Consider the following 14,250-nt stretch of genomic DNA (forward strand, 5'->3'; position numbering starts at 1 on the left):
TGTGTGTGTATATATATATATATATATATATATATATATATATAAAATGTATATGTGTATGTATGTATGTGTGTGTGTGCGCATATTTTATAATTACTGTATTTGTCATTACTATGTTTATGTTCTCACCCATTTCAGGAACCTCACAGTAAAAAAACAGTCATCTTTTGAGGTATGAATTGAAATACAAATACCATTAAAACAATTCATTAATTTAAGTCAATTAGAGTGCATTAAATTTATAGTTGCAAAAGTGTACTCCTGGTCCTTTTGTTTCCTCAATAGCCCCTTCTACTGTCACCTTGAACCTGATACAGTTTTGTGACAGCTATTTGTAATAAACAAAGCAAATGGAACTAAATTAGGTTTTTGATTTGACTCAGCCTTGCAAATACTGTACTGGTGTGAGTGGTTTTTAATGTTGCATAGTGGGGGAAGAGGAAAAGTGGCTTATTCAGTCCTCCAGCAGTATCAGCCACTGCATCACTTCCTCCCAGAAGCAATTTCAGTGCAGCTCAGCAGGGCACAGATCAAACCCTGAGGCCCAGTGTTACCCTGAAGTCTGATCCAACACTTCGGCCCAAATCAGGTATTACAGAGATGCTCAAACGCACACACGTTTGTCTTATTACCCTTATAAGGACATTTCACTGACATAATTATTAATGCAGTTTGTTTGCTATGCCTAAAATTAAATCTAACCCTAATCTGAACCACAGCAACAAAAAGAAAACCTTCTGGCTCTTTTAGTGTTTTAAATAGAAGTTGAAGGTTTTGGTTTATGGTTTTGAAGAAACCAGCCAAAACTGTCAGACACTTCTATCCGTGTAGGGACATTTGCGCCCAAAAGAGACCTTTTCTCTCACTGATCTGCGTGTTATTTTGACTCCTACATGTCTCAGATGCTTTCTAAAGCTAACTGCAGTCTAGCAAAAGCAAAAATTCAGGCTTGGTCTTGCTTAAATAAATCCAGTATTTTGTGTCTTACTACTGCCTTTGCTTCAATCACTCCACAGTTTTGATAAGATGCTCGGCCAGTCATGATGTGCGGCAGTGGTGCAGTGATCCTTGCGTTCCTGAGAAAGATGATCATCAAGACGAGCAGCAAAGCCTTACTGCCAGCAAGGACACAGCTCTCTCTCCTGAGTGGAGCACAATGAGAAAGAAAGCAGAAGATTTGGTCAGATACACAATATTTTTTAATGTGTCTTTGGGCTCCTAACTTGTTTGCAGAGGTTACATAATAATAATAATAATAATAATAATAATAATAATAATAACTCAAGCAGAAGTAAAAGTACTCATCAAAATAAAAACTTGACTGAGTTAAAAAAAAAATCTCATAAAATGACTACTTAAGGAGTAACTTCATATTACATCTATAATGGATAACATTCAAATGTATCAGAATATCAGTTATGCCAAAAATAAAAACTTAATATGCTTGTCTAGTAAACGCAACATAAACTCTGCTCATTCAAGTACTATTGCTAATTAAAAAAAATAAATTACCGAATAGCATAAATTAAGGCAATTTTGCCACAGGTTAATTAGGTTAGACATAAATCTTTCTGGATAAAAAGCTGAGAGAGAGAGAGAGAGAGAGAGAGAAAGAGCGAGCGCTGTGTGTGAGAGGGATGTGAATGAAAAAGTGCACCTTCTATCTTTTCTTAACATAAATCTTTTGAAGTCACAAGACTTTGATCTCTTAAAACTTAACACAGTCCTGGTTATCAAAAGCTGCACATATGAAATTTTTTATTCATAAGTTTATTAAAAGTAGTAAGAAGTCCGTCCGTTGATCCATCCATCGATTATCTGTAGCCACTTATCCTGTGCAGAGCTGCAGGCAAGCTGGAGCCTATCCCAGCTGACTACCGGTGAAAGGCGGGGTACACCCTGGACAAGTCGCCCGGTCATCACAGGGCTGACACATAGACACAGACAACCATTCACACTCACATTCACACCTACGGTCAATTTAGAGTCACCAGTTAACCTAACCTGCATGTCTTCGGACTGTGGGGGAAACCGGAGCACCCGGAGGAAACCCACGTGGACACGGGGAGAACATGCAAACTCCACATAGAAAGGCCACTAGGCTCAAACCCAGAACCTTCTTGCTGTGCTGCAACAACGCAAACCACTACACCACCGTGCCGCCGTAGTAAGAAGTGTGTCATCTAATGTAACGGAGAATAAATACATTTTTTAAATTGGAAATGTACTCGAGTAAGAGTGAAAAGTATTATGCAGTAAAACTACTCCTATAAGTACAATTTAGGCCTACTGGAAAAGGTTACTTAAGTACGTGTAACGGAGTAAACGTAATACATTATTACCCACTTCTGTTTGTTTATAAATTGTCATTATGTCACACTGAGTAATATTAGAGGGCAAGTTCACATTCTTTACTTTTGCAATGCAGTTCATATTCAGATAGTTTCATTTAATCGGACTTTGTTGTTGTTGTTTTGGCGCTACATTACAAGAGTGACGATGAAATTAATATTAAACCTCTAAAATGCTTTAAGTGTTCAAAATGTGCTTAAAAGTTTCAATTACTAAAAGTACCACTGACCAGTGTCACTAACACAAACCACACATTTTCTTTTCTTCTTGTTTTGTTGTGTTTTAACCTTTTAACCTGTAGAGAGCTGATTCTCATGGACTCCCTCCTACCCCCCAAGTCCATGTAAGTGTTGCCCCATTTACTCACATGTGCTCTGGTGATCTCTTCCACTGTCTGTTTTACATCACACGTAGTAACTAAAGGGTTTTCCTACTTATTTTCCTAATACTTACTATACTTCAAATAAACTTTTAGGAGTATAATACAGTGTGACACATGTTAAAACATGAATTCACATGGCAATGACATATTGCATTATATTTTGGGTCTTTGCTGTGTTATATTGGCTAGACCAGGATACACCCAGCATGTCTGTTTTAAATACACAAATATTTGTGCTTAACTGTATAACTTAATAAAAAGGATTATACTGTATTATTATACATACAGGACGCTTTTTCGATGGAATAAAAACGTGTTCTGTTCCCTTCTAGTAGGTTTCATTCATTTGGTTTGATGGCATGCGATATTGTTAGCATATCACTTATCCTACGTATATCAAGTCACTCTACCCAATGGAGACTGAGCGTTGAATATGGTTTACAATATCGCATGGTTGTCAAGACAACATGATGTCACATCATAGCTGATGCGAATATTCAATGAGAGTTTTCTGCTGCGCATGTGCAGAAGCATTTCTTTGTTCACCGGTGGCGCCTTCAGTAAACTGTCACAGTGAATTGAAAATGCCGTAAGATACGTATTACATGTAAAGCTTCTGTGCTAGCGAGCGACTGTGACAATTTGTAAACAAACATGGCTGCCAGGTTTGCTTCATTAAATACAAAAGATTGAGAGAATTCTTAACTTTTTATAAAATCTATAATTGTTCCATCGAATGTGTATGTACAGTTAGGTCCATAAATATTTGGACAGAGACAACATTTTTCTAATTTTGGTTCTGTACATTACCACAATGAATGTTGAACAAAACAATTCAGATGCAGTTGAAGTTCAGACTTTCAGCTTTAATTCAGTGGGTTGAACAAAATGATTGCATAAAAATGTGAGGAACTAAAGCATTTTTTAAACACACTCCCTTCATTTCAGGGGCTCAAAAGTAATTGGACAAATTAAATAATTGTAAATAAAATGTTCATTTCTAATACTTGGTTGAAAACCCTTTGTTGGCAATGACTGCCTGAAGTCTTGAACTCATGGACATCACCAGACGCTGTGTTTCCTCCTTTTTAATGCTCTGCCAGGCCTTTACTGCAGCGGTTTTCAGTTGCTGTTTGTTTGTGGGCCTTTCTGTCTGAAGTTTAGTCTTTAACAAGTGAAATGCATGCTCAATTGGGTTGAGATCAGGTGACTGACTTGGCCATTCAAGAACATTCCACTTCTTTGCTTTAATAAACTTCTGGGTTGCTTTGGCTTTGTTTGGGTCATTGTCCATCTGTATTATGAAACGCCGACCAATCAGTTTGGCTGCATTTGGCTGGATTTGAGCACACAGTATGTCTCTGAATACCTCAGAATTCATCCGGCTGCTTCTGTCCTGTGTCACATTATCAATAAACACTAGTGACCCAGTGCCACTGGCAGCCATGCATGCCCAAGCCATCACACTGCCTCCGCCGTGTTTTACAGATGATGTGGTATGCTTTGGATCATGAGCTGTACCACGCCTTCGCCATACTTTTTTCTTTCCATCATTCTGGTAGAGGTTGATCTTGGTTTCATCTGTCCAAAGAATGTTCTTCCAGAACTGTGCTGGCTTTTTTAGATGTTTATTAGCAAAGTCCAATCTAGCCTTTTTATTCTTGAGGCTTATGAGTGGCTTGCACCGTGCAGTGAACCCTCTGTATTTACTTTCATGCAGTCTTCTCTTTATGGTAGATTTGGATATTGATAGGCCTACCTCCTGGAGAGTGTTGTTCACTTGGTTGGCTGTTGTGAAGGGGTTTCTCTTCACCATGGAAATTATTCTGCGATCATCCACCACTAATGTCTTCTGTGAGTGTCCAGGTCTTTTTGCATTGATGAGTTCACCAGTTCTTTCTTTCTTTCTTTCTTTCTTTCTTTCTTTCTTTCTTTCTTTCTTTCTTTCTCTCTCTCTCTCTCTCTCTCTCTCTCTCTCTCTCTCTCTCTCTCTCTCTCTCTCAGGATGTACCAAACTGTAGATTTTGCCACTCCTAGTACTGTAGCAATTTCTCGGATGGGTTTTTTCTGTTTTTGCAGCTTAAGGATGGCTTGTTTCACCTGCATGGAGAGCTCCTTTGACCGCATGTTTTCTTCACAGCAAAATCTTCCAAATGCAAGCACCACACCTCAAATCAACTCCAGGCCTTTTATCTGCTTAATTGAGAATGACATAACGAAGGAATTTCCCACACCAGCCCATGAAATAGCCTTTGAGTCAATTGTCCAATTACTTTTGGTCCCTTTAAAAACAGGGTGGCACATGTTAAGGAGCTGAAACTCCTAAACCCTTCATCCAATTTTAATGTGGATACCCTCAAATGAAAGCTGAAAGTCTGGACTTTATGTCCATGTCCATTATATAACTATAACTTGAATATGTTTCAGTAAACAGGTAAAAAAAAAACCCAAAATTTGTGTCAGTGTCCAAATATATATGGACCTAACTGTATAATAATAATAATAATAATAATGGCTTTTTCCCATGGTATATCAGTTGTATTCCATTCAGCTAGCATGAAAGTGAACTCATCTTCAACCCGTTCAGTATCATGCTTGCTGAATGGAATATATCTGATATACCACTCAACGGCAGCCAATATTGCTTAAATATTTTCACATAAATATTCCTCAAAAATAACCTCAGTCTTTTGTTTTCTTGCACAGATGGGAGCCTGTTTCTCTAAAGTGTTCAACGGTTGCCCATTAAGAATCCACTGTGCTGTGACATGGGTTTTACCAAAAACTAGAGGTAGGAATTTGCTGAATAATGTTCATTATTTATCGCACAATGCTGTTGAATTTTCACTTCTGACTGGTCAGAAGCCCAATCGCAGCTTTTTGCATTGCACTGCTGCTACATGATTGGCTGATTAGAAAATTGCATGAATAATCAGGTGTACAGGTTTTGCTATTAAAGTGGCTGATGATGTACGCAGGACTTATACAGCAGACGTTCCACATAAACAGATTAAAAACGTGTCATTGTTAATATGATGAAGTTTTCTGTGAGGAGACATTTCTTTATCATTTTTGGAAACATTTCCTACTGTAACAGTCAGAAGTCAAGCTGATTCTTCAAGATGGAAAGCTGTGTACTTTTGGTTTGCCAGTAACATGACAAGCTGCAATTTAACAAAAATCTTATAAACATTAAGAGAGAAAAGAGAGGCTGATGAGGGAACAACTGTTTAAAGTTATTGAGGTGTTTATAATGTAAACGATAACAGGAACGAAGTTATTTCGCAGATGTTCTACAACAGTAAATGTAACTATAAATCAGTGGCGGCTGGTAGTCTTTCAAACAGGGGAGGCTGGTCGGTTACGATATTTCCAGATTTTAAAAGAAAAAAGAAAAAACACATCAATTTTGCCCATACTCTTGCCTCTGATCTGGCTGATTGTTGGCAGGGTCACAAACTGTGAAATAACAGGTTCTTTTGGCCCATTAGCCTACTGTCCAATATACATGATGGTGGTGTTGGGGGGGGTATATTTTAATATTTTATATTTTAAAATTGTGGCATGTTGTTTAAAAATTGATCATTATTGAAAGCAGCTCTTTGTCAGGAACCTCAGCAGTAACAGCAGAGTGTTCTGGAATAGGCACAAGCACTGACCTTGGGGAGCCAAACATAGAGCTGGGTGCCACACATTTCATTCAATGACACTTTCCCTATATTTTACTTATTTTGACTGAGAAATGTTTTATTGACAATTTTGATAACCCTTCACTTTTAATCCAGGTCTGTAGTGTGAAATGTTCTCGGCTGTGTTTTTGTTTAAAAATGTTTTCCAAATTGTAGCTGTGTTTAATTCATATCCAGAGAAATATATATTCCAATATAATATACTCAGCATAAACATTTTAAATAGATTCCATATTTTTCGTCCATCCATGACATATTACTAAAGTAGCCTATTTACTGTTGTTGATGTGGGTCACTTGCTGTTAGCCAATTCACTTTCTCGTACCAGGAGAGCTGAAAGGAACGAGTATTATTCCCTACCTTTTTCACCAACTCAATCTGAGGCGTTGGTCTACCCTGCTCTTTAATTTTAATTTTTTCCTCGAAAGGAAGACTGGCAAATGGCTTCGTCAAAATTAAATCAGCAATGCTTGGCATCCGTGTGTAGCTTTCTTGCTAGGTGACTAGCCCCCTCAAGTTCAAGTTCAGTCACTCAAATAAACGAAATTTCTGGAACTAAGATAGCAAACTTGACAACACTATATTTACACTGAAAATATATACAAACTAAAAAAGCTGGTAGAAACCGTATGTGAAATCGAAATGTAAGCTGATCTCTTACAATACACCACAGCACTTGCGAATCCGCATGGGACTGAACTGAAATTCACCACTGCCTGTCTATAGTTGAAACGAGCTGTCAATCAAAGAAAATATCTGGCTGCTTTCACCAATCACCAGTCTCCTCGCGGAAACTGCCATGTCCCTCCCACTGTGAGGCTGGGAGTCCGTGGGCGGGCGTTTTCGCAGTATTTGTCCAATAATCGTCTTGCATTTTGATATTGAAAAGTGCATAGCTCCCAAATGCCATTGAAGTCCACTGAGGCTGGGCTGCATTGCGCTGTCACGAGGGGGAAAAACTCACGCACGCATTAGGCGAACTGGGGAAAGTTATAACGGAATGATTTTGCACTGTAGTTGGGTTGAGCACATATATTTCTATGATTCTGGATCTGAAATAGCAATGTTATAAGGTCGGCTATAACATAAGCCTAGCGCAATTCATCCTACACGATGTTCGTCATTTTTAGAGGAGGCTGAGCCTCCCTCGTTGTCTTAGAGCAATCGCCCGTGTTATAAATGGATAAAAAGTATGACTTTTAATGAATTAAAAAAAAATTGTATTTGTTCGTAAATTGCAGTGGTAAAAGAGCAATATTTTTGTGTTCTATCACTTACTTATGTAATGTTTATTTTAATAATGTCCATAGGGTCTGTATCATCTCCATATCTGGAGATGTACAATTTCATACTGATTCATCTGTGACTATTTTTACAACTGATTCTAGATCAATACCTGATACTGGGGGCAGAAGAGGGGGTCTACACACTCAACTTAAATGAGCTTCATGAGGACACGTTGGAAAAGGTCCACAATTTACTGCTGTATTGCCTTTTTAATAGGCTATATATTGTTTAATATAGTCTTTGTATTACAATCAGTTGTTTTGGCATACAGAAAGATAAGTATATGTCTTTCTAGTATATAAATACATTTATACTGACATTAGAACTAACCTTGTGATATTCATGATGAGTCTCATTCTTCTTTACAGTTACTTCCACAGAGATGTACATGGCTATATGTCATGAACAATGTCCTCATGTCTGTCTCTGGTGTGTTAGAGGCTTTTTCAATGCTTTCTTTTTTCCTCAGTGACTTTAACATAGTAGCAATACAGGCTGTCCTCTTCACAAGCTAAAGCACTTGTTTCTCTGTATGCCACCCTTTTTTAAATATAGGAAAGTCATGTCAGCTTTACTCTCATCGTCTGATAGCTCTGTTCGAGCAACGTGGACACATCCAGAGGAAACCGAGTCACTTATCCCTCAGCACCAACCGCTTCACTGACCGAATCATCCACAGGTAAACACACAATCCCTTATCCATGCCAGTTATTTAAGTCACTGAGTAGAAAACAATCCAAGAAATGTAAAAAGTCATAATTTTGTTTATAATATATGGGTAATTTCAAGTATTTTAAGTCGTATATTAATGTGAAAAAACTGGACCTAAATGTCATATGCACCTATGCAGATGTTTTTGTGGGGAAAAAAAAAATTAACCCACCAGTAAATAAACACACCTCTAGGAAGCCTTCCATAGGGACAGTTGGAGCAGATTACCACCATATATACAGTTCCCTCTGAAAGTATTGGAACAGCAAGGCCAATTCTTTAGTTTTTGCTATACACTGAAGACATTTGTGTTTGAGATCAAAAGATGAATATGAATTTCAGCTTTCATTTCCTGATGACGGAATTCTTTGGTGAACAAAAGTATTGGAACAGATAGTCGTAAATTAAATAAACACTTATTATTCTATCCACATTCACTGGATATGAGCAATCGTGCACTCTGATTGGCTACTCTACTACTAAGCTATCAGCTTGTATACCGTGAGTAGAGAAAACCAAAATGGCGGAGCGTGTAGCTGAACCAGCCGAGGACAAAATAAACTCTACTCGGGGGGAAAAAAAAACTAAATACAAAAAAGCTGCAAAATATGGAATGAAAGTATTTGATGGTAAGAACATATTTTTTTTCCCCCCAAGAATTATCATCACATTTTTCACAAATTGCTCCTGTCATTTCACCAATTTGTTTACATTCTAAGCAAAAATGATTTTGCCGTACATTTTATATAAAGTTTTTATTTATTGTCTCGTCTCGTCTCGTCTTCTTCCGCTTATCCAGGACCGGGTCGCGGAGGCAGCAGTCTAAGCATGGAAGCCCAAACTTCCCTTTCCCCAGACACCTCGGCCAGCTCCTCGGGAAGAACACCGAGGCGTTCCCAGGCCAGCCGAGAGACATAGTCCCTCCAGCGTGTCCTGGGTCTTCCCCGGGGCCTCCTCCCGGGGGGACATGCCTGGAACACCTCCCCAGGGAGGCGTCCAGGAGGCATCCGAAAAAGATGCCCGAGCCACCTCAGCTGGTTCCTCTCGATGTGGAGGAGCAGCGGCTCTACTCCGAGCTCCTCCCGAGTGACTGTGCTTCTCACCCTATCTCTAAGGGAGCGCCCAGCCACCCTGCGAAGGAAACTCATTTCAGCCGCTTGTATCCGCGATCTTGTTCTTTCTGTCATTACCCAAAGCTCATGACCATAGGTGAGAGTCGGAACGTAGATCGACCGGTAAATTGAGAGCTTCGCCTTTTGGCTCAGCTCCTTCTTCACCACGACGGACCGGTAAAGCGACCGCATCACTGCGGAGGCTGCACCGATCCGCCTGTCGATCTCACGCTCCATCCTTCCCTCACTCGTGAACAAGATCCCGAGATACTTAAACTCCTCCACTTGAGGCAGGACTTCTCCACCAACCTGGAGAGGGCAAGCCACCCTTTTCCGGTCGAGAACCATGGCCTCGGACTTGGAGGTGCTGATTCTCATCCCAGCCGCTTCACACTCGACTGCAAACCGCCCCAGTGCATGCTGAAGGTCCTGGTTTGAAGAAGCCAACAGGACAACATCATCCGCAAAAAGCAGAGATGAAATCCTGTGGTTCCCAAACAGGATTCCTTCTGGCCCCTGGCTGCGCCTAGAAATTCTGTCCATAAAAATTATGAACAGAACCGGTGACAAAGGGCAGCCCTGACGGAGTCCAACATGCACTGGGAACAGGTCTGACTTACTGCCGGCAATGCGAACCAGACTCCTGCTCCGTTCGTACAGGGACCGGACAGCCCTTAGCAAAGAGCCCCGAACCCCATACTCCCGAAGCACCCCCCACAGAATACCACGGGGGACACGGTCGAATGCCTTCTCCAGATCCACAAAGCACATGTGGACTGGTTGGGCAAACTCCCATGAACCCTCGAGCACCCTATGAAGGGTATAGAGCTGGTCCAGTGTTCCGCGACCAGGACGAAAACCGCATTGTTCCTCCTGGATCCGAGGTTCGACTATTGGTCGAATTCTCCTCTCCAGTACCCTGGAGTAAACTTTCCCTGGGAGGCTGAGAAGTGTGATTCCCCTATAATTGGAGCACACTCTCCGGTCCCCTTTCTTAAAAAGATGGACCACCACCCCAGTCTGCCACTCCAGAGGCACTGTCCCCGACCGCCACACGATGTTGCAGAGGCGTGTCAACCAAGACAGCCCCACAACATCCAGAGACTTGAGATACTCAGGGCGGATCTCATCCACCCCCGGTGCCTTGCCACCGAGGAGCTTGCAAACCACCTCAGTGACTTCGGCTTGGGTAATGGACGAGTCCACCTCTGAGTCATCAGCCTCAGTCTCCTCAGTGGGAGACATGACGGTGGGATTGAGGAGATCCTCAAAGTATTCCTTCCACCGCCCGACAATGTCCCCAGTCGAGGTCAACAGCTCCCCACCCGCACTGTAAACAGTGTTGGCAGAGTACTGCTTCCCCCTCCTGAGGCGCCGGACGGTTTGCCAGAATTTCTTCGAGGCCGACCGATAGTCCTTCTCCATGGCCTCCCCGAACTCCTCCCAGTTCCGAGTTTTTGCCTCCGCAACTGCCCGAGCTGCAGCACGCCTGGCCTGCCGATACCCGTCGGCTGCCTCAGGAGTCCCGGAGGTCAACATGGCCCGATAGGACTCCTTCTTCAGCTTGACGGCATCCCTTACTTCCGGTGTCCACCACCGGGTTCGGGGATTGCTGCCACGACAGGCACCGGAGACCTTGCGGCCACAGCTCCGAACAGCTGCATCCACAATGGAGGTAGAGAACATGGTCCACTCAGACTCAATGTCCCCCGCCTCCCTCGGAAGCTGAGAAAAGCTCTCCCGGAGGTGGGAGTTAAAGACCTCCCCAACAGAGTGCTCGGCCAGACGTTCCCAGCAGACCCTCACCATACGTTTGGGCCTGCCAGGTCTGTCCAGCTTCCTCCTCCGCCAGCGGATCCAACTCACCACCAGGTGGTGATCAGTTGACAACTCAGCCCCTCTCTTCACCCGAGTGTCCAAGACATAGGGTCGGAGATCAGATGACACGACTACAAAGTCGATCATCGACCTCCGACCTAAGGTGTCCTGGTGCCACGTGCACTTATGGACACCCCTATGCTTGAACATGGTGTTCGTTATGGACAAACTGTGACTAGCACAGAAGTCCAATAACAAAACACCACTTGGGTTCAGATCGGGGAGGCCGTTCCTCCCAACCACGCCCCTCCAGGTGTCACTGTCATCGCCCACGTGAGCATTGAAGTCCCCCAGTAGCACAATGGAGTCCCCAGTCTGAGCACCCCTCAGTACCTCTCCCAGGGACTCCAAGAAGGCTGGATACTCTATACTGCTATTTGGCCCGTAGGCACAAACAACAGCAAGAGCCCTCTCCCCAATCCGAAGGCGCAGAGAGGCGACCCTCTCGTTCACTGGGGTAAACTCCAACACATGGCGGCTGAGCTGGGGAGCTATAAGGAAGCCCACACCAGCCCGCCGCCGCTCACCACGGGCGACTCCAGAGAAGTGGAAAGTCCAGCCCCTCTCGAGGAGCTGGGTTCCAGAGCCCAAGCTGTGCATGGAGGTGAGCCCGACTATCTCTAGCCGGTACCTCTCAACCTCCCGCACAAGCTCAGGCTCCTTCCCCCCCAGTGAAGTGACATTCCATGTCCCAACAGCCAGCCGCTGTGTCCGGGGATCAGGTCGTCGAGGCCCCTGCCTTCGACTGCCACCCAATCCACACTGCACCAAACCCCTACTGCTACCTCTGTGGGTGGTGAACCCACAGGAGGTCGGGCCCACGTCACCTCTTCGGGCTGAGCCCGGCCGGGCCCCATGGGCAAAGGCCCGGCCACCAAGCGCTCGCATACGAGCCCCAACCCCGGGCCTGGCTCCAGGGTGGGGCCCCGGCTGCATCCTACCGGGCGACGTCACGGTCCTGGATTTTTTCTCCATAGGGGTTTTTTGGTTTTTATTTATTGAATTTGCAAAAAAAAAAAGACTCGGTTTCTCAAAATGGCAGCACGGTGGTGTAGTAGCTAGCACTATCGTCTCACAACAAGAAGGTTCTGGGTTCGAGCCCAGTGGCTGATGGGGGCCTTTCTGTGTGGAGTTTGCATGTTCTCCCTGTGTCTGTGTGGGTTTCCTCCGGGTGCTCCGGTTTCCTCCACAGTCCAAAGACATGCAGGTTAGGTTAATCGGTGGCTCAAAATTGACCGTAGGTGTGAATGTGAGTGTGAATGGTTGTCTGTGTCTGTCAGCCCTACGATGACCTGGTGGCTTGTCCAGGGTGTACCCCGCCTTTCGCCCATAGTCAGCTGGGATAGGCTCCAGCTTGCCTGCCACCCTGCACAGGATAAGCGGCTACAGATAATGGAAATGGATGGATGTTTCTCGAAATCCAGTGAATGTGGCTAGAATAAAAGTTATTCCACTCAATTTAATTGAAACCTTAAAGGAACATTACATTTATTAGTGTATTTAAGTGAGCACTACACTCCACGTCGGCTATGAGCTCATGTACGACTCGATTTCATGGAATAACCTGTTAAATATTTGGTTGCGTACACTGTGCTTGACCATTGTGCTTGTATATTTTGGATCATGAGCAGATCCTTTTTTTCTTCACACTTTGGCCTTTCTATCACTTCGGGAGAGGTTAATCTTGGTTCCAGAACTTTTGAGGCTCATCTCTGTATGATGAGCCACAAAAACAGAAAGATAATGTTAATAACTATATTAGCAAATTCTTGTATAGTGGATTCTCCATATAAATGGCTAAAAGTGTGTGTAATTGTTGATATGATGAAGCTTTTTGTAAGGAGATGGTTTATTTAGCATCCAGAGTCAGCTTTATAACAGTCAGAAGTAAAGTAGTTCCTTTACATTTCCTGATATTGCACGTAATTTGTCAACATTCCACATAAGAGCTTTAATCTGATATAACATTAATATTTGATCATAATATAACAATGTGATTTAATATTAAATAATTTGTTAACTGCTAAATTCTGGTAACAATCATATTATTAGTGCACAACTGCCACCCCGGCGGCACGGTGGCGTAGTGGTTAGCGCTGTCGCCTCACAGCAAGAAGGTCTGGGTTCGAGCCCCATGGCCGGCGAGGGCCTTTCTGTGTGGAGTTTGCATGTTCTTCACGTGTCCGCGTGGGTTTCCTCCGGGTGCTCCGGTTTCCCCCACAGTCCAAAGACATGCAGGTTAGGTTAACTGGTGACTCTAAATTGACCGTAGGTGTGAATGTGAGTGTGAATGGTTGTCTGTGTCTATGTGTCGGCCCTGTGATGACCTGGCAACTTGTCCAGGGTGTACCCCGCCTTTCGCCCGTAGTCAGCTGGGATAGGCTCCAGCTTGCCTGCGACCCTGTAGAACAGGATAAAGCGGCTAGAGATAATAAGAATGAGAGAACTGCCACCTCTTTTTATTTTACAGGAAATTTGCAGTGTCACTGAAAATCCCAGATACTAAAGGCTGTCAAAAGTGCAGTGTTGGTAAGGATGTTTTGGTGCAGCTGTCTGTGTAACAAGTGGCTACTGTGTTTATATTCCTTAGACCTCATAATTTGCAAGTAGAATCCAGACCAATTATATGCTTACAGCTGTTTTCTTGTCAATCTTCATGTTCCTTCCACAAGCTCGTAACCCGTATACTGACAGCACATTTCTTTGTGCGGCTGTGCCCTCTGGACTCGTTCTGCTCCTGTGGTACGAGCCCCTGCAGAAATTCATGCATCTAAAAGTGAGTGCATTGATCTCATAGCGTATTTTTTGCTCATCTTGTGTTGTATTAGGCAAAGATCAC

The 14,250-nt window shown here is 43.2% G+C and overlaps 1 protein-coding gene across 1 annotated transcript in view; it reads left to right on the forward strand.

Moving 5' to 3' along the window:
- map4k2 (mitogen-activated protein kinase kinase kinase kinase 2) overlaps positions 1–14,250 on the forward strand; it is a 53,681-nt gene that overhangs the window by 25,274 nt on the left and 14,157 nt on the right. Inside the window, exons 17-26 of the mRNA XM_060934011.1 lie at positions 139–172; positions 430–589; positions 1,017–1,180; positions 2,654–2,695; positions 5,441–5,525; positions 7,812–7,891; positions 8,079–8,139; positions 8,266–8,389; positions 13,882–13,940; positions 14,084–14,187. Of these exons, the coding sequence (XP_060789994.1) occupies positions 139–172; positions 430–589; positions 1,017–1,180; positions 2,654–2,695; positions 5,441–5,525; positions 7,812–7,891; positions 8,079–8,139; positions 8,266–8,389; positions 13,882–13,940; positions 14,084–14,187 (913 nt within the window). The remainder of the gene's footprint in view (positions 1–138; positions 173–429; positions 590–1,016; positions 1,181–2,653; positions 2,696–5,440; positions 5,526–7,811; positions 7,892–8,078; positions 8,140–8,265; positions 8,390–13,881; positions 13,941–14,083; positions 14,188–14,250) is intronic.

Source organism: Neoarius graeffei, chromosome 1, assembly GCF_027579695.1.
Source record: "Neoarius graeffei isolate fNeoGra1 chromosome 1, fNeoGra1.pri, whole genome shotgun sequence".
Classification (NCBI taxonomy): domain Eukaryota; kingdom Metazoa; phylum Chordata; class Actinopteri; order Siluriformes; family Ariidae; genus Neoarius; species Neoarius graeffei.